Below are 27,075 nucleotides of genomic sequence, written 5' to 3'. Positions count from 1 at the left end.
AGTGGGGAGCCCAATGCAGGACTTGATCCTTGGACTCTGGAATCATGACCTGAGCCAAAGGCTCAAGGACTGAGCCACCTAGGCACCCACAAGTAATCGATTTAAAAGGTAACAAATGTAAAAGATACAAAATACTACATAATCAAAACAATCTCTCTCCTCTTTGTTCCCCACAGATCCAGTTTCCTTCCACAGAAGTAACTGCTGTTGCTTGCTCCTGGCGCATGGTTCCAGAGAACTTACAAGGATATCCAAGTATGTGGGCGCGGACCCATGCACACACACACAAAGATACAGCCTGTTTCCACCTTGATCTTTTCATTCTGTTTGTCTTGGAGGTTGTTGTTAAATTTATTCCTATGTATTTCATTGGACAATTCTATATGCTCTCATATTTCTATTTTTTCTGTGATAATCTGTCAATTTAAAATTTTTCTTATAATTGCAAATTTATATTTTTCTTGAAACATATGCATTCCATCTATATTACTCTCATTTATTTGTAGAGTCGAGGAAGACAGTAACTTATGATCCTTTCAATTTCATCTGTCTGTGGTTATTAGCCTGTGCTCATTTCTAACTTTGTACATTGAATAGGTTAGCTAATGCTTTATCTATTTTATTCTTTCCCCTTCCAATGAAGCAGCTCTTGGATTTATGTATTAGTACTACATTTTTCTTCCTCTTTTCAAAATCATAATTTCTGATTTTATTTGTATTAATTTTTCTTTTGTTCTCTTGGGTTTATTTTGTTATTTTTCAAATATCTTGCATTAGATGCCTAATTAATTTATTTTCACTTTTTGTATTCATATAAGTATTTAGTGCCACAATGTTTTTCTGAGCAACAGACTTTATACCACACATAGGAATTTCCATTATATATAATTATAACATCATATCTCCATTTATTATATATTCCAATATGTGTCATGTATATTACTTCCATTATACATAATAATGATATATTATTTACTTATTTTCTGGGTAGTACTAGCTTAGGGGCTTGAACTCTCTTTTTACTCAAGAATTATTAAGAATTAAAACATTTCTAGGTCATTTTTGCCTGTATTACTCTTATTTTGTGAAACTACCTGAGATTTTCTTTATGGTGTCAGATATGGTGAACTCCCATCGTAAAGTGCATCCTTTATCATTACAAGGTGCCCTCCTTTATGTAATTTAATGCTTTCTGTCCTGAAATCAGCATTTATTGATACCAAGATTAAGACTCCTGCCACTTTCGCTTTCATTTGCTTGGTTTGCTTTGAAATCTCCTATTTTTAATGTTTCTGTACGACTTGGTTACACACAGCATTCTGATGGGTTTTGCTTTGTGATTCAGTCTGAGAGACTTTAATAGAGACATTTTATGGCATTACTATGACATATATATGTTCTAATTATTCTTAGTTCTGTCACTACATTTTTTGTTGTGCTTTCCGTGTTTATGAATTTTTGTTGTTGCTTTTTATTTTCTTTAAGAGTTTATTTGTTTATTTGACAGACAGAGATCACAAGTAGGCAGAGAGGCAGGCAGAGAGAGAGAGAGGGAAGCAAGCTCCCCGCTGAGCAGAGAGCCCGATGCGGGGCTCAATCCCAGGACCCTGAAATCATGACCTGAGCCAAAGGCAGAGGCTTTAACCCACTGAGCCACCCAGGTGCCCCTGTTGCTTGCTTTTTAAAAATCTTCTACTATATGGTGTGTGTGTCTGTGTGTGTGTCTTGTAAATTCGTAAGTTTGTAATTTTGTTTTAGTGGTTATATCTATATGTAAGTAATTCCAAAATAATATACTTAATCCTCTGTTTCTTAGAATCCACTAAGCTTTTCTTTTATCACTCTTTCTCTTAGCTACCTGACTTGGGTTTCTGATGTTTCAACGGTTAAGAATCCTAATAAAGTCACTTTTGTTTCCCAGTAGATGGTGCTAGAGACACAATATAAAGAGCTTGCTTATAAACCTCTGAATAAAATTTAAACTGATCAGTTGTGGGAGAATGAATAGGTGAACTTTTTGGTTCGGAAAGTTCAGGCCAAAGGCCAAATCCTGGATGGTAATGACTCACTCACCTGGGTGCTACTGTCTTGTGCTACGTCTGGGTGACCAACCAACTCCCACACTGATTTTTAAAAAGGTTAAATTTTCCTTATGAAACAATTAGTCTGCAAAAAAGCAGCAGCTGTTAGTCTTACCAACCCATATTCTGAGTATTAACTTGTGTTATGCTTTCTTCCTTAACCTTCTGTGGTATTCACAATACTTAGTTCTTTAAATTTGTGCTTGACTCAGAATCTAACCCTTATGACAGTCTCAGTGTAACACTGCACAAGTCGGTCAAGATTACTATTTCTCTTGACTTTAAGGCAACAAGAAAGCCTAGCAGTTTTCCTGAAGGAGGGAGTGAGGGTGTATTTCAGGTCTGTTTACCTGATACTGAGCCATCCACAAATCAGTGCTTATGTTAACTTTTCTCTTTGTAAAATGAAGCTATTATCTGCTGCGTTATACATTACAGGAAATATTTGATAAATGATAAATGGTTTCAGAGGGATGGCATAAATAAACAGGCCAAATTTCAGGACACCCTATGTAACACAAAGGAGAGCCTAGAGGGGGTAAGACTTCAGAATGGCAGAGAAGCCCTGACTTAAAAATGAGAACCTTGGGATAATTCCAAAATGAGATTTTTGTTAAATGAGAAAAAAAAAAAAGAGAGAGGATTCCAATTTCCCTTTTGTCAGCCTCATGCCCTGACACATGTACCTAATCATTGGGCATATGGAAAACTTGGAATTTGTCCCCCGGAGTCGCTATGCCTTTGGGTCCTTTCTCGTAACTGGAATGTCCTTTCCATGCCTACCTCCAACCACACCCTGGCAAAGTTGCTTAAGAATACTTACTCTCCCACGCCATTTCCTCCATGAAAGATTGCAGCCTCCACAGCTAGAACTAATGTCCTTTATTACTTGGGTCCTATCATACTTTGAACATACTTTCTTCAAAACATTGATCATGTTGGGCATAATCGTAGGATTTTACCAAGTTCCTAGAGGGCAGGGATTGTGTCCTTTTTATCTTTATACCTTCTGAGCATGAAGCGAGCCTTTACTTGATTGAAAAATTGATGAATGAATGAAGTAGAGGCAGAAAAAACAGGGACAACTGTGAATGTTGTATCATCCCATGGCCAAGTCAGAATGAAAGATCTACAGGAAGGGCCTTAGGAATTACCTCATTCAGTCCCCTTGCTTTGCAAATGATTAAGACTGGGACCCAGACAGCGAAAGGGACTTTGCCCAATGTGACACATCTCCATAGTGTCAAGGTCTCCAGGCTCCTCACCCCGAGGTGACTTGGTTACCCCCTCCCACCCAACCCCCTAAGTGTTCTTGATTCTTCAAAGAATTTGGAAAAATCAATGTGCTATTCTTCTAATTTTGGTCTATCTGCATATGTGACTTTGTGCTTTGGTGCTAAGAATAGAAGATTTCAAAATAGCTCTCTCAGCAATGCTGAGTGTACAGAAAATGAGGCGGAAATGGAAAGGGTGCCCTCAGAGGGGATGTCACCTCACCAGCCTTCAGTTTTGAAGTTACCAGAAAGCTGGGGTGTCAGCAGAGAGAAGCTGTTTTCTGAAGGGGGTTTCTTAATGCTCCTGCAGGCTGGCTGGGTGTGCGCGGAGGTCTGAGCAGCAATGCCGTGGTACCTGGCAGACGGTGGGCTCTGACCCAAAGAGCTGGGGTCACAGCTCTGGGGGCAGGCGAGCAGCCCAAGGTGGCATTTCCACTTCCCCATTCCAAGGAAAGCCTGACTACTGTTCCCACTGCAGACTCCCCTGAGGTTACTGTCGTGAATTTAGGGTGAGACCGGTCCCTGCGTGGTGGTAGCGGTGGAGGGTGTGGCGGGTGGGGTTTGTAAGAATACACAGGAGAGGGAGGGGGCTGAGGGAGTGGACAGTATATGCGAAGGGGTGAGTCTAATGACGGAGCTCTGATTTAAGTAGGTGGGAGCCAGCTCTTGAGCAGGCAAGGGGCAGTGAAAGAATGGTAGGAGCAAGGGACTAGAGGTTTGTGTGGCATCAAAGCATTGCTGGGGCTGAGACATCTTAGAGACTGTCGATGGCTACAATAAGAGGTGACGACAAAGTCGAGGGTATGCCCCAAAGACCATGGGACTGACTAACTGAGAAGGTTGGGGGACAAGATCATTGGAAGAGAGGATGTCAAGAAGCAGCTGAGAGTCAGCATCACCAATATGGACAATGAAATAATTAGGGGCTATGACAAGAGTGGTGTTGGGATGACAGTGAGCCAGGAATGAGCTGATGTCCACAGGCGACCTCAACTGATGGTGTCGCTCTGGCAACTATAGCTGCCCCATCCTTGCAAGAAGACGATGTTGACCAATTAATTGGAAACAGAACTCTCTAACATTCCAGATCTCCCTCATAAGGTGTTAAGTCTTCCTTCTCCTACTTGCATTCCTGACAGAGTTATAATCACCTGCCTTCTGGCAGCAAAGGAAAAACTCACTGCCTTCACGCAACCCATGTGCCTTCATTCATATCTCTTTTCTCACATGAGGGGTTCTTATATGTATTCTATAATACGGACTTCTGCCTTTTCCCCATGATAGCTTGGGGCAGATTTCACTTTTTTTTTTTTTTTAAAGATTTTATTTATTTATTTGACAGAGATCACAAGTAGGCAGAGCAGCAGGCAGAGAAAGAGGGGGAAGCAGGCTCCCCACTGAGAAGAAAGCCCGATGTGGGGCTCGATCCCAGGACCCTGGGATCATGACCTGAGCCGAAGGCAGAGGCTCAACCCGCTGAGCCACACAGACACCCCAGATTTCACTTTTCAAAGACAGCCACACCAGTATGTATCCCATTCCACAGGCTCTACTTACAACCTGATGTTGATATTCCTTCACTGAGGGGTTAAGTCTTTTCCCTACCTTAAACCAGGAAGGACCCTTTTAACTGCTTCAACCAACAGACTACATACAGCACAGATGATGCTATGCGATTTCTGAGGTCAGGTTATAAATACAAAGTGGTTTTGGCTTGGCCCTTGATCTCCAGGTTATTTGCCCTTGGAAGCCAGCTGCCATATTGTAAGGAAGCTCAAGTCACACTGAAAGGCCATCTGTGGGATATTCTGGCTGAGAGCCTTAGCTAGGCCCCTGGCCTCTAGCCAGCATGCGAATGAATGAGCCCCAGACATCACATACAGACACAAGCTATGCCTTGTCTAAATCCCTGACCACAGAAACAATGACAAATCATACAGGAAGTGTGGAATAATTTATTATAGAGCAATAGATAACTAGTATACTGCCTTAGGATGTTTTCACCCCTTGGCACCTGACTAGTCTTGAGAAGAGGTTAATGCCCCCCTCCCCTCCTTTTATTACACGGTCAGAAGGGTCTTTCATTGGTTCTACCTTAACACTAATCCTTGTAATTACTTCGAGGCGGGGGGGGGGGGACAAACCCAAAGTTGTTAGTTCACGTATTTTTGAGTAGCTTTCAGGTACCAGACGTGAAAACTGACCTCAGAGAGCGTACAATCTGGTGAAGGAGACAGATAAAAAAATTAACACTGACAGGGGAGTGTGACCAAGGGAGTGAGAGTGGCATCCAGTGGGCTCTTGTGAAGCAGGGAGAAGCAGCCCCCAGTGGAGCTGTGGGGGTCAGGAAAGGCCTTCCAGAGGTGGTAACAGGAGCTTATCTTTTTTTTTTTTTTTAAGATTTTATTTATTTATTTGATAGGCAGAGATCACAAGTAGGCAGAGAGGCAGACAGAGAGAGAGAGGGAAGCAGACTCCCTGCTGAGCAGAGAGCCTGATGCGGGGCTTGATCCCAAGATCCTGAGGTCATGACCTGAGCTGAAGGCAGAGGCTTAACCCACTAAGCCACCTAGGCGCCCGGCCAGGAGCTTATCGTGAGGGATAAGTAGGGACTGACTCAGTGGACAGGGTGCAAGACAGAACAAGCACTGGAATGGACGCCTGTCCCTGTGAAGTTGTATCTAGAGTGTAGGCAAGATGCATTTATATTACACATATCCTAGAGACTCCGAGCTCTGACTTAATTTGGAGGGCAAATGATTTAAGAAACGGAGTAGAAGGTGAATTTAGTCCTTTGAATTCCTGATCAAACACTGACTCCAGTGAAATGGTTTTTTGTAACATCTGGGCATGAACACTCTCTCGGTGTCTGACTGAGAAAATCCACCTGGGGTGAATTTTAATTTAATGCTTTTAATTTTTCATCATCAGTAACAGCTCTTTGCTCTGCCTGGTGGCCCTGCCTGACTCTCTGAGAAGAGGAACAGATGGTCATTGCAAGAGTCACTGAGGCTCCACATTCATTCATTTTTAGCCCCTTCCTGGCTGGTCGCCTTTCTCTCTCATCTTCATACAACCCAGTGACACAAGGGCAGCCATAAAACCATAGTCCCATTGGACAGTCCTTCAGCAAAGTCTTATTTATAATAACAATTAAAAATTATTTTGGGAAGAGAGGGAAAAAAAAAGAGAGAAAAGAAAATCTGGCATAGAATTTCTAGAAAAATCTGGGTGAGAGGAGAAATTTTTTCCATTTTTTTCTCCACTAAAAAAATCTTTAAAAAGGGGCACCTGGATGGCTCAGTGGGTTAAAGCCTCTGCCTTCGGCTCAGGTCATGATCCCAGGGTCCTGGGATCGAGCCCTGCATCGGGCTCTCTGCTCTGCGGAGAGCCTGCTTCCTCCTCTCTCTCTGCCTGCCTCTCTGCCTATTTGTGATCTCTGTCTGTCAAATAAATAAATAAAATCTTAAAAAAAAAATCTTAAAAGAAATATTTTAAAAATTAAGTATATCATTTGAAAATTATCTTCTATGATTTGTCCTATATTTTGATTTATAAATGTAAGACATCTTAGGATTTAGACAGACTAACTGACCTTGGGTGAGTTTCTATGCCTCTGTAAGATTCAATTTCTTTATTTATAAAATAGAGCTAATATTGGTGTCTACCTAAAACAGACATTGTGGGTTGAATTAAGAGAATGATATGAAGGAATCTATCTCTGGGTTAGGACCTGGCACAAAGTGCTATCTCTCTGTTACACACACACACACACACACACTCTCTCTCTCTCTCTCTTTCCCTCCCCAACCCCTCCAGAAACAGAGAACAGAGAGAACAAAGAGAACACTTATTCATTGTAGCATAAATCATTGATGCAAAAGGAAGGTGCATTTCTGCCTCTAGGGAGCATTGCCATTTTCATTTAAAAAAGGATTCTGGGGGGCGCCTGGGTGGCTCAGTGGGTTAAAGCCTCTGCCTTCGGCTCAGGTCATGATCCCAGAGTCCTGGGATCGAGCCCCACATCGGGCTCTCTGCTCGGCAGGGAGCCTGCTTCCTCCTCTCTCTCTCTGCCTGCCTCTCTGCCTACTTGTGATCTCTGTCTGTCAAATAAATAAATAAAATCTTTAAAAAAAAAATAAATAAAAATAAAAAAATAAAAAAGGATTCTGAGTTTTCCTGGTTTAGATTTTTTTTTTTTGAAGCTTCCTTCCTTAATGATTTTTAAATCCAGAACTATAGTTTTTAAACTGGTTTTAGAGTCATGCACTCCTTTGAGAATATTGTAAAAGTTATGGGCTCACTATCTAGGAAAATGTATTGAAATGTAAAGAATGTTCTCAGAACCTCTGAAGACCAGCCATGCATGACTGGTTAAGAATCCCTAATTTCCAGGCCGGTGAGTCTGCTCTGCCTAGACCACTACTCCTCACCAAGCAAATTGCCCTCTCATGACCTGATACTGAAATGCACATCTGGAATGTTCTAGTCACATAACCTCAGGTTACGTCAAGAAATGCAGTCTGGGGGTCCCCTGGCAGACTCCTCCTCTAGCAACACGACAAAGGCTTTGCACAATACATCAGGGCCTCCTTCTGGACTATCTACGATGCCTCCATATTCTTGCAGGATGTATAGTAAACAAATCCATGAAATACTCAGGAGCTTGTCTTCATCTGAGCAAATCAACAGCTTACGGAAATTGCAGGAAAGTGAAGCATCAGAGAAAGTGGAAATTGCCTCTAATGACAGCTCAGAAAATGGGCATTGATTGGGCAAACTGTGTCCCCCTGGGTCACAGTGGCTAGCAGGAGTCAAGGTCACCAAGGGCTGTTCTCAGCCCCCAAGGAGCAGCACCTTTGCTCACTTGCTTGGCAGTCACACTCCACAGATATCAGAATGGATTTTAAGAGTCAGACAGCCTGGATTTAAATTCTTCATCGTGAAAATGTGTGGAGGTTGCTTAGCTTCTCTGAACCTTGCTTTCCTCATCTGTAAACCGGGGATAAGAAGAGTATCTCCTTCACGAGGCAAGTAAGGCACGTACAATGCTGTGCATTCCTACCCGCTGGACAGGAAGTACTCTGTAACAGAGCTGTTTCCATGGGACATGGCCAGGGGTGAGAATAGCATAGACTCTGGTGTTAGGGAGACTTGGCTCCAAATCCTGACTTGCCAGTGACTTACCTGCTTAGCTCGGCACAGCCTAATTAACCTCCCCAGATGTCCGCTTCCTCGACTGAGACATAACTGAGGCATAACTGAGGCATGACCCCTCTTTCAAAGGGTAGTGAAATGAGCTAACGCGTGTATGTGGCTGGTATATACAGCCAACACTCAGAAATGGTGGCGATGGTGATGAAAATGGGAATAGTAGCAGTTAATCCTTACGAAGCTTTTATGAAATGCCAGGAGCTGTGCTATGCACCGCATCCGTAATACGTCTTTTAATCTTTGTGACCAATGAAGTAGGTCCAGTGATTACGTTTAGCTTACGCATGAGGTTTGCAGAGGTTAAATAAATGATCCAATGTCACAGAGCTGGATTTAAACTTAACCAGTGAGGGTTCAGGTCCATGCTTTAACCACTTTGTTTTCCTGATAATGTATCAATATCAGTATTTAGGCATTCAACATCATACCAAGGACTCACTAAGGTCAGAGGCATTTTCCATTCCCAGCGGAAGCCCCCTCACCTGTCCCCATCACTTTCATCCTGGGGCACCTGGGGCAAGACTGCGTGCATTGCTAGGGTAGACGTCGATCTGTGAGAACCAAGACTGCCTTCCCCAAATCCTCCTGGATCCACTGGGCTCGGTTTGCCCATGGTCCCTCATGGCTCCAGCAGGAGAGGGACAGCCCTTCTGCCTGACCACACAGGGAGACGGTGTTCGGCGTTTGCTTGAGGATTTCAAAAGGGGAACATGTTGGGGCAGAAACGTTTTTCTTGTTCTGCAGTTCACAGTAGCTTGGGTGGGCTCCAACGACAGTGGCAATATTAGGGAGCTCAGGCTCATGGCAGATCCATGGCTTCCTACTGTCCTCCAAGAGCCAAGCCAAGAGGCTCCCCAGTCATGGGTCACAGGAAGCCAAGAAGGGTGGTAATTAGAGAGAGCCAAACTGCACTGATGGCCCAGGATCAGAGAACAGAACCAATAGAGGGGAGAGGGAAGAAATCAGTCCAGCCTTTCTGGTCAGCACCAAGAAATGGTTTTATGTGGGGGATCTAGCCCCTCTGATGTCCATCAGTTCTCCCCTTTCTTGCAAATCACCCTAAATATACCTACAATTTAAGTTTCAAGGCACGCACCAGCCTCCCTTCCAATGAGACTCCCCCTACATGGAAATATTGACTGCCACGGCTGCTCACTATGGTTTAGTCGGGACATGGAAGGACTGTGGAGTCAGAAGGAAGGGAGCCTTGAAATGCAGAGCCAACCTCCTAGGTCTCATTATCTGCAGGACCTGATCAGTCACCCCTGGTCTGTGTGTTCTGCAGACCTGCATTCGACTCAGTCTTTGCAACTGGCCCTGCCTGGAGGGTCAATTTCACAAACTATACATTTAGGAGCTGCCCTCTGTCCTGGGGAAGAACCCTGGAATGGAATGGAGTCTTGGAAGGCAAGATGAAGCATGTTCACTAGGAGCCAGATACAGATATATTCAAATACGAATCATATACAGATATATTCAAATACGAATCATCCCCGGGCTACCCCCTGGGCTTCCCTGACCAGGTTACAGAGCTGCTGGCATGGGGGAGCTTTGGGAGATGGAGCCCCGGGGCTTCAGGGAGCAGAATCCCCAGGGAGTTGTCACGTGGCCTCTGATCTGTGGATGATCGAGATGAAGACAGAGAAGGTATTCTTCTCAAACTGGGACAGACATGGTGAAGCTGGGAGGCAGATGGGCTTGGGGTAACAGAACCAAGAATCTGAAACACAGCGCCAAGGGGAGGTAGAGCACTGGTTAGAAGATGAAATTGGTAAATAAGGCAGAGAAGATGGTCCTTCATTTGTGTCCAAAAAAAGGCCAGAAACCAAAAAGCAAAGGACATTGCCTTGCTTTACATTGTAACTCCAACCCTGGGCACGAAAAAGAATCTTCGGTGGTTCCCTCTCCTTCCTTGTAAAATTGGGACAATCTAGCCCCTGCCCCCCGAAGTTGTTATGGGGATTAAAACGGTTACTGTGGGCAAAGCGCTTAGCACAGTGGGGACGATGATAATCACGAAGGTGATAACTAACAATGAAACGGTTCTCCATGAAGTGCTTCGCCCCTCGGTAGTCTGGTTCCAGAGCCTGGGATCTTAGCTGTCGCGTTACACTGATTCTCACAAACGTGAAGTCTAAGGACTACAATTCTTACTGACTAGGGAGAAGCAGCCGAGCCACAGCATGTGTGAAAACAACTTCAGGGATGTGGCTGGCAGTGAGCTCGACGGGAGTCACAGAAACTGTCATGAGGTGGTGACAGTTCTTGATAACTTTGTGCCACGAGGGCATCCCAGACGGCGAGCCCTGGACATAGAGAAGCAGAATCAGAGGACCATGACCTGAATGGCCAACTCACGGCAGAAGAACAGCTCTTCCGGAAGAAGCAATGACTTGGGGGCAACAGGACAACTACCTTCTAGGGCTTTCAGCCAAGAAGTAGGCAAGATGGAGCTGGCTCTACGTAAACAGATCCCAGCTCAACTTCTGGAAGGCCTTTCAGACATGTTGACCCAGGGAGGACAGGGACCCTCCTGACCTGGAGGCACCCGAGTGCCCTCGGAGTCACAGTCTGGGACTCAGCTTTTCCAACTGTGACCTTCCAAGGCTGTCGATCTGTTGGTCCACGTGATAAACATAATGAAGCAGGCTGTTCCCCTTAAGGACATACTGTGATATCTAGTTACTTCCCTCCTCTCACTTTTTAAAATCAAATTGTTAGCTTGTCTTATCTAGGGAGGCCGTTGGCTGAAAGCGCTCTTTGAGAATGACCTATAGAGAGGCCCAGACATGGGAAAATGAAGAGCTTAAGTGGGGAGGGGAGCTCAGGGTGCAGCAGCAGGACAGCACGGCTGTTGGGGAGGGGAGCAAGGGAGAGGGGCAGGTGCCCCAAAAGGAAAAAAGTAACAAACTTGAGGCCAGACAGAGCTTTCTCGAACTTTTTAGGTGGCTAGAAAAAGGGTGGACCCAGGACCATCCCTGAGGCTTTTTAGAAACCAGACCCCAGAGGCTCTCCCTCAGACTGAGCCTGCATATTAATAAGCTCCCCAGGTGATCTCTGTGGAAGGCACTGAGCGGAGACCATCTGAGGGAGACCCAGGCTCAGATGTATTGCGCATTCACCTCAGTAAAGAAAAAAAGGGGGTGTAGGGTGGGGAGGAAAGCTGGGGGACTGGAAAGAGTGCCTTGCCGGGGGAGCCTGGTCTCCATGGGGACAGCCCAGCTGTGCTGCCAACCCAGCTGCTCCAATTCTGTCTGCTGCTTTATCTAGTCAGGTTCAGAAGTCAGTCAGATTTGCATAAGGAAGCCAGCGATAAGGGGGCTGGTGGGCACAGGTACTCATCTGACGCCTAATTAAGCCATCTTGGTATATCATCTCTAGAATGCCTGTTATTATTTTAAGAAACAACTTAAAGAGAATGATAATTAAAAGTAACACCCTGGGTGGGAATTTGTCTTCATTCCAGTGACTGGCAAATAAAGCACCCGGGGATTTTTTTTTTTGAGGTAACATTTCTATAAATTTTCATAGATCACACAACCTCAAAGCTTGTCTCCGCTGCAGTTTTTCCCTCTTCCCTCTGCCGAAGCTTTGGGTTTGTGGCTTTATCTACTGCTGTTTTCTTTTTCTTTTTCTTTTTTCCTTTCACTGAGCATTTTCTGATTTTACTTTGACTAGCACTGGGGGGAGGGTATTGCTTCTGGATATTACATGTCATCTGAAGCATAAAATGCTAAACCCAGATACATGTGGTTTTCATGTGAGAAAGCAATTTTATACTTCACAGTTGGGCCCACACAAGGCATTTTCACGCAGAGAATTTTTCCATCCTAGACTCACATCAAGATGGCTCCCAGGGATTTGCTGCCAGTGGAAAGTGCACCCACTGTCTGTCTGCAGCCTTCCCCTAGGGGCATTCCTGATAGACCTGTACCCTCCCGTGGTCTTCAGGTTCCCCTGTCAGAGCATCGGTCAGGTCCCTTATGTCAGGCCCCTTGTGTCCTTTGCTATGTCCCTGCGCCCCAGGTCTATGACCTGAACGGCTTTGGGTAGTACTGCTCTTAGCAACTCCTCCTCCTACCTGACAAAACTCCAGCTTTGGATCATCCCACAGTCCACCTTCTCTGCTCCCTACTGGAGGCTCCTGAGAGAACCTGGAGCAAACTCCCAGCAGCACCAACTGAGGCCACCAGATTCCCGGCCTCCGTCCTTACCCAGAACCCTTTGACAAACATTTTACGTACCCTCCATCAGCTCCTCTCCCTGGAAAAAAACCTTCTCCTGGAGCCTGCATTCCCACCTCACAGAGGCACCCTGTCTTCCTCCCTTCTCAGGTTCCTGAAAGCACCAGTGGTTCCCTCTAGCTCAGTGGCCCCCACACTAAAGTAAATGAACCAGAATCTCTGAGGAGGGGCCCCCACCTCAGAGATTCTGGTTCATTTGCTTTAGTGATTTTGTATTCAAGGAAGTATTCAAGGAAGCTGCCTTGGTTGGGAACTCCGCACTGGCCTAGGCTCCCTGCCTCTCCTTTTTCACTTTCAGTGGCCCCTCCAGCTGCCAGAGCCTGGCTTCTACCCCCACCACTCTGTGAAATGGGGTCAGGAGGAGCAGCCACCAGGGCCCGCGCACTCTCCGCAGGCCTCCGCAGGGAGAGCACTCTCCGGAGTACAGACACTGTTGGTCACTCCGAGACTTCCGGTCACCTCTTCTCTCATTCCCTTCTACCTCTGACCAGCTCCCTTGGCGCCTTTCATCTAAGCTTTCCTTGCACCTTCAATACCGGTGGTGCTTTCACAAATGTATCTCACTCTCCTTGCTGCTAGGTCCTCACAGACACTAAGAAACTTCTTGCAGCTCAGGGTGATCTTGAGAAAGCCTCCTCCCATCCTTGTCTCTGGGCCCCCTTAGCCCCATGGGCATTACCTCTTCTACTGTCCCGACCACATTAGATTCTTCACTCCCTGGGAGCTTCTCAAGGGCAAACACAGTGTTCGATCACCTTTCCATGGCCAGCGCCTCAGGAAGCAGGTAGCAATCAGCAGGCACTCCATAAATGCTCGTTGGACTGAATCTAAGTCTGCTCTGAGTACTTGTGTGAATCGGCCTCAGGCCCATAGTGCAAAGCCCACAGTTACCTCTCAGCTCCTTCAGAATGGGGTGACCTTGAAGGAATGTGCTAGAGCCAGCCCCTGGCCAGACTCGAGTGGGGAAGGTGGGTGTTAAACACCCGCTCTCCAAGGGTGGTAGTCAGAGCTTGGCAAATAACATCTCTTTTGGCAAACGTACTTGCTGTTAGTCTGAAATTTTCATAGGAGTTACATAACGCCTGGCCAAGTGCTAATTTCTGAGCCTTCTTCCTGCCAGATTTCCACCATGCTGGCTCATGTTTGCCAGTCTTGTAGCAGGGATGTGTTCTCCGGCAGGGAACACAAGTACTGCTTCGGGAGTTATTCTGGAACCTCGTAAAACTGTTCTGGGGGCCCTTTTATAGAGAAGGATTGAGTAACGCACCCAGTTGGCGAGTATCATTGCTACCAGGAGAGGTCCTTAAAGTTTCTGCCGTGAATTTCCTTGAACTGTCTAGGAGGGACCTGTCATAGCAGAAACAGCTCCATGTAACTAACATCCCATAAGTACCAATATTCACTTTTTTAGTGTTATTCGAATCCTCTCCTTAGTAACACTAGCCTTACTTGTGTAAGCACAGGCCGTGTGCTCTCCATGCAGACAGGGCGGATCCTGTTTTTTCGTTTGTTTTTTAAAGATTTTATTTATTTATTTGACAGAGAGAGAGAGGGAACACCAGCAGGGAGGGGTAGGAGTGGGAGAAGCAGGCTCCCTGCTAAGCAGGGATTCGATCCCAGGGTCCTGGGATCTTGACCTGAGCAGACGCTTACTGACCGAGCCACCCAGGCACCTGAGGGCAGATCCGTTTTGTTCAACATGGCTTCCCTGGGGTTGGCGGAGTACTGGCACAGAGCAGGTGCCCACTATCAGCCGGTGAGGGAGAACGGAAAAAGAAGAACTTGGAGAGAACGCCCACAGCTAGAGGTGCTTGTCTCCGGAACTGCAGAGCCGAGGGTGACAACCAGGACACCATGCTCTGGCTTCCCGCCTACAGTGAGGCCCCTGCTGCTTGCCTGCCCCTGTACTCCACGGACCGATGGCCAGGTCTGGAGTCCTGACTACACCATGGGCTGGTGGATACGGAAAGGCAACTGCATTCATCTGATGAAGCAGAAACAGAGAAGCTGGCCCTCCAGCCCTCACCCCTGGTAGCTGCTGCTGCTCTAGAGGGAAACTTGCAGAAGTCACTTTCCTTCTGGGAGTGCTGTCTTCCGCCTCTAGCTAGTCTTCTAGCTGCCTTCAGAAAATCAGTTCGTGATGAATTAGCAAAAAAACCCGTAAAGCCACCCTGAAGATTACCGGAAAGAGAATACACTATTGCTCTCCTCCAAAACAATGGCTAGCTTATATGATAATAGAGTAGGATAACCATAAACTATCATTACCTCGAGAGAGGAAGAAAGACCAGACAACCCCCACCCGCCCCCCACCCGCCACCACACACACACAAGACAAACCCTCTGCGGACCACAATGAGGTGATCAGCTCATACAGGGCTTTACACAGAATTTGGGGGCCCAGGAAGCCCCCAAAGATCTCTCATCATCTTCCCAGACACCATGTATGGATCCTGGTTATGGATATCTGGGTGAGAGGTTCCACGGAGTCTCTGAATCAGGGTGAAAAACTGACAGGATTTCGGAGTTCAGCTGCTGTAACCCTCATCTGATGAGAGTTAGCAGATTAGGTTACGAGGCCCAGCAGGTGTTCCTGGCTGCCTCAAGCACATAGCTGATGAGCAGCAGAAGTGAGACCTGTGCCCAGGCTTTCTGAATCCCGGCTATCCTGCACTGTTGTGTTCATATGCTCCGTTGAAAACAATGTCAAGGAGCGAGAAGAGTGGAGAGAGACTAAGTGTAGGGAAAGGAAGGAGTACCTGTTCCTAGAATATACAGCCTGGCTCTTTCATTTTTGTGTTTAGCATAGTTTTCTAGCTTTAAGCCAAAGAGAGTAAGCCTGAAGCTCACTTCCAGCTCCCTACTTTAGCCCCGTAACTAAATCCTGATAGATCATCTCAGGCAGACTTGTGGAGGAGAAGATAAGAAAGGGGAGCTCCGGGTACAGGGGGAGCTCTGAGCAGTTTCTGTCATTACACAAACCCTTGAACAACAAAAAATCTATTGTTTCCAGGAAGTGGGGAAAAGATTTCTAAGGAGAAAGTATAGCCTTGAAGAGCAGGGGTTTATGCAACAGAGGAGGGGGAGTTGGGTGGTCCCCGTGGGTGGCAGGTGTGTGGGCTATGAGTGAACCTGCTGGGAGATGGTGGGTCTGGGAGGCAGCTGGTGTGTGGCCTGGGAGCCGCCTAAAAGGTTTTTAAGCTGTAGGGTTTGCAAGCAAGATCTGCATTTTAGATAGACTTTAGTAACCAGATGCAAGCTAGAGCTAAAGAGATTTTTTTCCTCCAGTTAGCTATTTTCCAGATTGATTTGTTCATTCACTGATCCCAACTTGAAAAACGCATAATAGAAGCCAAGCAGTGATCTAGGCAAGACAAGACAGCCTAACCAGGATAGTGACGACGGAACTAGAACCACATAATCAGTAATACACACTGAGGAAACAGATTCAAGAAATACTTACGAGTTAGAAATCAGCATGCCTTGATGATTACCAATACTGGGGGGGAGGGGAGACTCAAAAGGAAAGAGGAAGTGGACTGACCGATGGTTGAAGCTAATATGTCCGGAGGATTTTGGGGGCAGTGAGTACTCTGCGTGCTATCACAATGATGGACCCATGTCATCACCCATTTGTCCAAGAGTGAGCCCTAATCTGAACTTTGAACTTCGGGTGATGACGGTATGTCGATACAGTTTCATCAAGTCATAACAAGTGCTCCACTTCCATGGGGATGTTGAAAAAGGAGGGGGATGCTGTGCCTATGTGGGGGCATGGGTATATGGGACAACTCGGCACCTTTGGCTCTATTTTGCTGTGAATCTAAAACTTATTCAAAAAAAAAAAAAATACAGTCTTAGTTTTAAAAAATCAGCAGCACCTGATGACTAATACTACCGGGTGGTGGGAAGTGGGAAGCCAAGAAAGAGGACACATGCTGATGTAGGTTTGAAGCGAGTATGATGCCCAACATTTCAGAATCATAGAAAGTCTAAAGGAATTTTCTGTAAGAAGCTCCAGAATGATTGAAACATGTAGATCAAAACAGTCTTCATTTGCACCGTCTTTGAACCGGGAGACGACTTCAGAATTTGTTATTTCTCCCGGGCAGAGAAGTGGACTTGCCCTAGGGAAGTAATTATAAAATTGACAGATTGTAGGCTGAACCCAGAGAGGGTGAAATTAAATACAAAGGTTTTTGCTGGGCTTTTCTCCACAGCCTCATGGTAAGCCTTTCGTACCAGAATTCTAATTTTGTCAAAGCAGGGTTGCTTTCATGTAATTTTAGAAGGTGCTTTCAAAAACCAAGAGCAGCAAGAACAGCAAGCGAACACAGATGGGCCGGGGGACAGAGTGGGTTGTGTAGATTTCTATAAAAATGAAAGGTATCTTTTCTCAAGGAAAAGAATAAGATAGAATTTTACTAATGTTACTTTAAGAGGCAAAAACCTAGTCAAAGCATTCATGTTTTGCTTTCTTCATTCCTCATCTACGACCGCAAGTAAAGAACAGCAAAATTAAAAGGAAAAAAAAATGCCTATAAAGACACGTGCTTGGTTCTGCACAATGTTGTGTACATGATAATATCTCACTGGGCAGGTCGCCCGCACTGCCTCCGAGTCTCACAGTTCTATAAAGCGCAAGGGGGACGTGTAATGTTTACAACCCTGGGAATGAATTAATCCCCAGGGAGACAGAAGGCCTGGATTTTCTCACCTGCTCACATTTAGCGGGCTTCGAACCTGAGCAGGGCTGCCGGGACCGGTTTCCTCTTGCTGCCCCAGGACAGGACAACTGAACTCGGGTCCTGAAGCTAAATGGCCGGCATGGCTGCACAGAGATCCGGCACTGGAATGTTCTCTCTCTCTGGACACTGATTATACACTGATAAACAGCTTCTGGGAGTTGCACTTTGGGGTAACTACAGGGACAGCCCTGACAACAACGAACAGAAACAGACATCAAGAGGATCTGAAGATGTCCCAGTTAATAGAGCAGGAGCCCATCCTAAGTAGTGGGAAATGCAATTTCCCACTATGGGCTGCATTTTTTTTTTTTTTTTTTTTTTAAGTAGGGAAGAGCAACTGCTCAGAAGAAGCAAAGCTCTGCTGACTGCCCACATGCAAACCCAGCCTGCGGGCTTCGCTGCAGACGCTGCTCCTGGTCTCCCGGTGAACCAAGCTCACATCCTTGCAGAGATCCCTTCCGGTGGTGGCGCCAGAGACACCTGTGAGCAAGGACCACGTGACCCAACACTGCTGCCAACTCCAAAGTGCCCAGAATTACATCCAGAGCAGCAGCTTCAGAAGGGAGGTGATGGATTCTCTTCTTTTATTCAACCGATTTTCTTCCTTTTTATTTTCTACCCCCAGAGAAAAGCAAAGATGCTGGAGTCTTGCAGCCTAACACACAAAGGATATTGTTTGCCTGGAAGCCTCCAGGAATAAGAGAATGGCAGAAATTTCTAAGGGGAAAGCAGGGGAGCGGTGTGTGTGACTAAATTATTTGAACGGGTCCCTTTGAAGACTTGCTGAGACTTTTCCCCTAAGCTTTGGGAAAAGGATAGCTTTTTAATAGGAGCACAAAAAAAGGGAGGCATGAGGAAGCCACGTAATACAGGCTGTTGTCTTCTGTGTCTTACTGGATGAAAGGGCTGAAGACATTTTATATGCTCCCCAAATTGCCAGCAGGAAGAAAGGCAGAAGCGAAGCAGGAGCCCGAACCTCCCCACGGTCTGAGGGCGCTGCCTGGGGGAGCGCTTAAGGCGAGGGGATTTCATGATATGTACTTGCTTTGGCTCCCTCCAACTGTATGCCAAGGCAACCCTTTCCTGTCTGTGTGATCATGCCCCATCGGTAAGCCTACAACAGGCAAAATAGAGGCCAAGGTTCTGCCCCTTCCCCACACACACGGGGGAGGGGGGAGGCCCCTTTTTACCGAATACCTCAGCCACAGATTTACAGCTACCGTACACTAAGAGGTGCTACTTTCTTGTGACAATGGGTTTTCCCTTCACCTGAAAAATTATTTACCGAATATCTATGACCAAGGTGAAAAACACCCGCGAAGTTTAGATTTGCATCAGCATTTCCCTCAGAAACAATTTTTATGAGGGGAAAACAAAAAGGAGTTGAAACACAAGCGCTGGGGCACCTGGGTGGCTCAGTGGGTTAAAGCCTCTGCCTTCGGCTCAGGTCATGATCCCAGGGTCCTGGGATGGAGCCCCGAATGGGCTCTCTGCTCAGCAGGGAGCCTGCTTCCTCCTTTCTCTCTCTGCCTGCCTCTCTGCCTACTCGTGTTCTCTGTCTGTCAAATAAATAAAATCTTTAAGATAAAAAAGAAAAGAAAAACACAAGCGTAAGTATAAATTAATAGTCACAAAAGACAGGGCCCAGGACTATTAAACATCTTTGTATCACAGAAAGACATGAGCTTCGAAGCAAGCCCAGGGGGCGCTGGCAGAAAGTCAAGAGAAGGCTGGCCAAATGAAGCTACAGAAATTGTAATTTGTCAGAAGCAGCATTTGGGACAAACCCACACAGAATTCAAAGAATGATCTGATAAAAGCCCTCATGGTTATACAATGTTGCCCCGAGCTTCCTCCAAATTCACCCCAAATTCTCCTGCGGAGCTACCCTTCCAGACATGTTTGGTGGCTGTCTCTTCTCAGGATATCGGGAGCAGGTAAGGAGTTCTCGGTTTCTTCTTTCATACAACGATGATGAGAAAGACTTTTTGCTCTGAGTGCTCCAAGTCAAAACAATGAGGACTTTTATGACCCTAAAATGAGAAATCTAAAAAAGAACCCAAAGAGGGGCACCTGGGTGGCTCAGTGGGTTAAGCCTCTGCCTTCAGCTCAGGTCATGATCTCAGGGTTCTGGGATCGAGCCCCACATCTGGCTCTTTGCTCATCAAGGGGCCTGCTTCCCCCTCTCCCTCTGTCTATCTCTCTACCTACTTGTGATCTCTCTGTCAAATAAATAAATAAACAAATAAATAAATAAAACCTTTAGAAAAAAACAAAAACCCGAAGACACAAACAAGGATTTGGGGTGGAAAGCAGAGATTGGGGATGGTACCCAAAATAACTGATGGTAGAGTGAAAGCCATTCACACACAAGAAGACCAGCGTAGCCCACCAACCTCTGCAGGGCTTCCCTGAGACCAGGCAGCAGCCCCAGGGAGAGCCCAAGGGGTCTAGCATGAACTCACTGCCTAACACCGGGCTGCTTCAATGAGGCATTTCACTGTAAGTGAATCTTCTGGATCACTGAGAGCTACCCAGGCACGTGGTGAAGCTTTTCTTCTACTATGTTGGTAGACCTCCTACCACCTTCCGCAGAGATACCCAGCATGCACAGTGGAAGAGGGGGGATTGACAAGAGCCTGTTCATGACAAGAGCTGGTGGACGAGAAGACCAAGAACAAGCAGGACAAGGGTTGCGTCACCAAAGTACTAGTTGCAATAGCACAGGGACCTCTGAGGTTACTGAGGGGCGCGGAGAATAACTCTGAGCTTTACTACAGGTGTAGTGAAGAGCCTGAGTTTGAATCCCAGCTTCCCACCACTTGTTAACTGGGTTACTGACACTTCTCGGCCTCCAGGTGCCCTGTCTGTTAAATCAGAGAAATGAACAGAACCAACCTTATTGGATTCTGCTGTGGATTATCATATATAAAGTCCTCTCTGAAATATTAGCTGTTATTATCATAAGCCTTCACTTCACCTCACAAATAAGCAGTATCTTCCTTTTTCTCAATTCAGCACAACCACAATCTCTAGATACTGCGTATCAATCCCCAGAACTCTTAACGGAGTGTGGCTGGTCTAACAGGTTTCTTGTACCACGTCTCAAGGAAGTGGCCTTGTGGTTGAGTCCACTTCTGGCTGAATGTCCGGAAGTTTAAGACTGGACTCGAGAACACCTGTGAGTCTGCCCTGTGTAGATCAGCCTTGAACTCCAGGCCGGCCTAGCACCTTTTCTCCTCCTTGCCTAGCAAATCTCCACCTGCCCTTTCAGGTTTTACTTAACTCTCATCTCCTCCATCTGGGAGCCCCCAAGCAGCACTTTTCCTCTGAACCAAGTCAAGTCCCCGAGTTCTATTTCTCCTGACATTTTCCAGGTTGATGGGTAATATTCTGGCTGATTCCTCCACTAGACTGTCGACTCCTGGTGAGCCCAGCAGCAGAGGGGAGGCATTTCCAAAGGACCAAACGACTTTGGACTGGTCTCAGAATTAAGCCTCATGCTCATGGGCTTTGGGTCAGTGTTAAGAATCTGATGAAATCCAGACTCCCAGAGATTTGCTCTTGGCTGAAAGAGGCTCAGACATGTGAATTCTTCCATCGGGGCAGGGCAGACTGGAATTGAATGCCCATTTTTGGAGGCAGTTCCAAAGTTAATATACAATTCACTTGTTTCTCATGCACTTCTGACAAAGGGGAAGAAGAAACAACCCTATAATTTCAGTTAAGTGTCACTGGACAAACAGACATAACATCTATAGGACTGAGCTAATAATGTACGGATAGGTAAAGAGACTTACGGATTTTCGCATGTGCTCTGAAGTTGTTGCAACTTATTACTTTCATGACAAAGTTCTAATGGATTTGAAAGACGGCAGAAAAATAGCAGTAAGATGTTATATTAAGAGCCTCATGGGATCACAGAATATAAGAGCTACGAGTGATCTTTCAGACTGGTTCACAATCATAAGTCCGTGGTAACATTTTTACTGGTCTACAGAAAACAGATATATTTGGACAATCTATCACATTTCTTTAAAAAGCAAGATGAATTCAATTGAAGGGGGCGTTCTTTATTCTGAGATTAAAATTTCCCCACTTTCGTGGTGTTAAAATATTTTCTCTTATGAGAAGGTGGTGGTTATAAATGGCAGCTTGGGTTTTAAAAAAATAAATGTAGGGGCGCCTGGGTGGCTCAGTGGTTAAGCTGCTGCCTTCGGCTTGGGTCATGATCTCAGGGTCCTGGGATCGAGCCCCGCATCGTGCTCTCTGCTCAGCGGGGAGCCTGCTTCCTCCCCTCTCTCTCTGCCTGCTTGTGATCTCTGTCAAATAAATAAATAAAATCTTAAAAAAAAATAAATATAGTCTATTTCTTCCTTTTTTTTTTTCACTAGGCTCCACACCCAACATGGAATTTGAACTCATGATCTCAAGATTGAGAGTCACATGCTCTACTGACTGAACCAGCCAGACACCACTCATCTATTTATTTCTGTTCCTCATTTTTACCCAGGTTAGTTTAAATTATTTTTTTAATTGAAATATAGTATACATACTTCCCATTAGTTTTAACAGCCCTATATTTATGATGGCTTTCTAACTTGGCAAAATGAAAAAAAGTTGGGCAACCCTATGTAAGTCTCTCAAATTATTTTTTAAAGAAAATTTACTAATCCATAAAATCAGATTGAGTTCAACATCCCTCCCGTTTGCAGAAAAGGAAATGAGGATGTAGGGAAGTTAAATGTCAAAGCGTTACACATACACTGAAGGCTGCCTAGCAAGTTAACAGCAGATCCCAGACCAAAACCAGAGCTCTTGCCACCCAGGGTCCAGAGCCCTTACAGCCCTACTCAGCTTCACAGGTGTTCAAAATTAGACCAAAGTACAGAATTTGATCCTAAAACCATTCACAGTGCACACCTGTGCTAAATGAGTTTTCAACATTCCATTGGATTACATGTTAAGCTCTACCGTGCTTTGCCACAATTTTCTCTCACCATTGTGACAAATAATCCTTACATGGCATGAATTATGCATTTTTGTGATTTTTCATCTGATCAAAATGCAACAGGACAGCATAAGATTTTATAAGTATACACAAATAAATATACACTAATTCCATCACCTCCACCTAGAAGCTACTGAATTCATTTTCTCTCTTATCAGTCGCAAAACAGGAGCCACTACCATTTCCCCCTTGGAGTTCGCAAGACAGAGTTCCAATGCAATCCTGCAGCATCTAGGACAGGATGGGCAAGCTTACTCATCCTCACGTTGAGTCACATAAATATCAGAAGATGACACCTGTTACCAAGATAAATGTAAAAGCCTTTAAACCCAGCCTTGGAGGAGGAAAACTGCGATGCAAAAATTCTTAATCCGTTTATCTTGATTTCTCATTATTATTCTAATTAGCTCTGTAGTCCCTACAGTTATGGGTTTCTACCTCCTGCTGTTCCTGGAAGTTGCTGCTTCGTATGCTCACATTCTTACCATTTTCCTCATAAAAATTTTGAATTAGTGGCCATAAACGCAACCCCATTATTTTAAAAAGGCCAAAATTAAAAAGCCCTTACCTATAAAGTAAGGCAGGTGTCCAGGAAAATTAAAACAATATCCTACTTGGAGATCTAGGCTTTTTTTTAAAAGGTTTTATTTCTTTATTTGACAGACTGAGATCACAAGTGGGCAGAGAGGCAGGCAGAAAGAGAGAGCGGGCGGGGAGCAGGCTCCCTGCGGAGCAGAGCCCCATGAGGGCCTTGATCATAGGACCCTGAGATCTTGACCTGAGCCAAAGGCAGAGGCTTAACCCACTAAGCCACCCAGGCACCCCTAAAAAAATGTTTTTAGTTTGAAACAATTTTAGACTTCAGAGAGGTTATAAAAATAGTACATCTCTGGGGGTGCCTGTCTGGCTCAGTCAGTAGAGTGTGCAACTCTTGACCTCAGGGTTGTGAGTCTGAGCCCCATGGTGAGGATAGAGATTTCTTAAAAATAAAATCTTAAAAAAGGTGGGGAGGGCGCCTGGGTGGCTCAGTCGGTTAAGCCTCTGCCTTCAGCTCAGGTCATAATCTCAGGGTCCTGGGATAGAGCCCCATGTCGGGCTCTCTGCTCAGTGGGGAGCTTGCTTACCCCTCTCTCTCTCTCTGCCTGCCTCTCTGCCTACTTGTGATCTCTGTCAAATGAATAAATAAAACCTTAAAAAAAAAAGCACATCTCTGTATACCTGTCCTTTACCCAATGTTAATATCATAGATAACCATGGTAAAATGATCACAACAAAGAAATTAACATTGGTTCAATACTATTAACTACATGCGTTAGTAGAATTTCACCAGCGTTCCCACTAACGCCCCCTTTCTGGCTCAGGATCCAGTCCAGGATCTCCCACTGCAATTAATTGTCCTTATCTCAGTCTCTTCTGTGACCATTCTTGAGTCTTGCTTTGTCTTTAATGACCTTGACACTCCTGAAGAGTACTGGTTAATTATTTTGTAGACTGTCCCTCAGTTGGGTTCACACGATGCCTTCTCCTGAATGGAATGAGGTTAGGCATTTCTGACAGAATATGACACAGATGATGTGCTTTTCTAGTACAACATATAAGGAGGATACAAGACATCTTATTAGTGGTGATGTAAAACTTGATTATTTCATTCTGATGGTGGCCTTGGCTTCAAAGTGCTCATTCTGTCATTCTAAGCTCTTCATCAACAGAGGAGACAAGTAAATTAGTAGCATCCTTCCAGGGAGTGGGAACAAGGGGAAAGGGCTTCCTGACCTTCCACAAGTAGCTACCAGAAGACGGGCTGATGGAATGCTGGAGCTCGGAATGGATATCTAGAGAGTGGACCACAGGATATTAGTGCCCTGACAAAAGGGCTCTGACATAACACCTCTAGGTTTCTGTCGGACACAGGCAGGAGATCTTGGCCAGCCAAGGGGCAGCGGGCGGCAGCCCTTCTTCCCAGGGGAAGAAGAACTAATGCAAAAATGTCTGCGTGGTTCTGGATTTCTGCTCTTCTTTCCCTTCATCCTCTACTTTTGTTTACTTTGGTTTTCTTTGACTAAGCCTTCTACACTTAACCTCAGCCCTTATTTTAATGAAATCCTAATAAGAATATTTAACTACTGCTTTGGGTTAATCACCTCAAGTGAATTTCTACAAGCTGCCACAAGTAACGGCACCCCCACCCACCATCTTGTGGTCATCCATCCCTGGAGGCAGATGGCAGCGCACTTGTGATCTAATACAAATCTACACCACTTAATCCTGGAGACAAGGTAGGAGCCATGTTTGTATGTTCCTTCCTCCCCTCCTCCCTCCCTCCCTCCCTCTCTCCGTCTCTCTCTCTCTACTTCCTTCCTATCTTTCTTTCTTTCTAATTGAGATATAATCCACATACCACAAAATTCACCTTTTTAAAATGCACAGTTCAGTAGTGTTTAGTGTATTTACAGGTGTTCAATGTATTTACAGGATATTACCATCACCACTATCTAATTCCAGAATCTTTTCATCACCCCCCCCCCAAAATCTTGTACCGATTGTCAATCTCCATTCGCCTTTGTCCTCAGCCCCTGGCAACCTCCTAATCTACTTTCTATCTCTATGGGTCTATAGATTTGCTTATTTGAACTAAGATAGTTTTGATCACAAATAATAATAACCAAGATGATCTCAATCCAGTTAAGCTAGCAGGTGTACCATACACACACACACCTGTAAGGTTTGAGTTTGGTGACACCTCACCTTTCCTTTTGATACTCTGGACTCCCCATGCTACCCCATCCCCCCAACTCTGTCTCAGAGGTGACAGACGCTTTGATCTTGCCCAGGGTACGACCTTTCCTTCTCCATAAAAAACCACGTTGTGTTCTGTCGGAGTTCTGCACTGGTGAGGTAATGCTCAGGTAAATTAAGCTCTGCTGAGGTGCTAAGAAGTAGCTGATTTACATTTTAACAGAAACTCTTGCCATCTAAGGCTCAGCTACGATGGCCGTCTGACCCCGTTTGCTTAGAACTGCCCTGTTGCCCCAGCTTAATTATTAACAGCATCCCTTTTCCCTCTCAAAACTGTCCTGGCTTGGGTGTTTAATTATATGGTCACTCAACCTTAACCAACATAAACGATTCATCATGGTAATTATAGGCAATCTAGCAGGCCAACAGAGAAAATAAATTGAGGGAAATGAGGTTTCAGTTCTCTCCCAATCACAGGGCAGCTCTGTATTCCCATAAAAAAAGCTGGAGTTCACCAACCTGTAGGAATCAGGGTTTCATCCACGGGCAAAAAGGCATCAGCTTCTATAGTGATTTCATGGTCATATATGTTTGGAGAACCCTGGGAAGGAGGTAGAGAAAGAAGAGATCTAATGTTTAGTCTTCTTTTGTCTTTTTGCTCTTTTTTAAAAAGATTTATTTATTTATTTGAGAGAGAAAGAGCATATGAGCCAGGGGGAAGGAGGAGTGAGGAGGGGGGAAGGGCAGAGGAAGAGGGAGAGAGAAGCCCAAGCAGGTTCCACACTCAGTGCTCAGTGAGGCACCCCACGCAGGGCTTGATCCCACGACCCTGAGATCACGACCTGAGCGGAAATCCAGAGTCGGTCACTTAACCGCCTGAGCCACCCAAGTGCCCCAGGTATTTTTGCTTTTTAACTTCCTTGCAGAAATGTTTTCAGGCACTGACAAATACTTTAGAATTCCCATTTGACTTATGGCAATGATTACTACGTTCCTTTAAGTGTAGGTAGATAGGTCCTCAACATAGCAACTGATGCATTTGGAAGACGTTTTCAGGAGTGACCCCAGCACGCATCTTCTTTCCTACGTGGAATTACGAGTGTGCAGAGTCAGAGAGACATCGGTGGTTTGAAAGACTTTTCAACTTTGACTTATTAGCAGAGGGGTTGCTCCCACTCTCCCCACATGCAAACAGAAGAACCAGAGTTGTTGACCTGGAACACCCAAGTGCTGGATGGCCAACGCTTCGCCTCCAGGCTTGGAGGTGGGGTATTTGTCCCCCTTCTCTGGCCCAGCTCCCACCCAGAGGACCTACTCTGTACCACATGACAGAAGCCTGGGAGTCAGAACTGGGCTTCCTGCTTTTGAGGGCTCGCCCATCTCTCCCATTAAAGATGCAGCCTGGGCGCCTGGGTGGCTCAGACCGTTAAGCGTCTGCCTTCGAGTCAGGGCATGAACTCAGGGTCCTGGGACTGAGTCCTGCATCGGGCTCCCTGCTCAGCGGGGAGCCTGCTTCTCCCTCTCCCTCTGCCTCCCCCTGCTTGTGCTCTCTCTCTGTCAAATAAATAAATAAAATCTTAAAAAATAAATAAATAAAAAATAAAGATGCAGCCTGCCTTCCCCGGGGAGTCAAAGACGGGTCAGTAGGGGCACCTGGGTGGCTCAGTGGGTTAAAGCCTCTGGCTTTGGCTCAGGTCATGACCCCAGGGTCCTGGGATTGAGTCCCGAATTGGGCTCTCTGCTCAGTGGGGAGCCTGCTCCCCCCCC

General features: G+C 45.6%; 1 protein-coding gene across 1 annotated transcript in view; it reads right to left on the bottom strand.

The window, feature by feature from the left end:
- The window catches only part of LOC111158370 (galactose mutarotase), a 51,763-nt gene that overhangs the window by 5,041 nt on the left and 19,647 nt on the right, over positions 1 to 27,075 (bottom strand). Inside the window, exon 4 of the mRNA XM_022520381.1 lies at positions 25,828 to 25,909. Within this exon, the coding sequence (XP_022376089.1) occupies positions 25,828 to 25,909 (82 nt within the window). The remainder of the gene's footprint in view (positions 1 to 25,827; positions 25,910 to 27,075) is intronic.

Source organism: Enhydra lutris, unplaced genomic scaffold (genome assembly GCF_002288905.1).
Source record: "Enhydra lutris kenyoni isolate GAN:26980312 unplaced genomic scaffold, ASM228890v2 scaffoldscaffold59, whole genome shotgun sequence".
In the NCBI taxonomy this organism is placed as follows: domain Eukaryota; kingdom Metazoa; phylum Chordata; class Mammalia; order Carnivora; family Mustelidae; genus Enhydra; species Enhydra lutris.
Note: the sequence above shows the minus strand (reverse complement) of the source record. Positions and strands in the feature narration are given on the sequence as shown.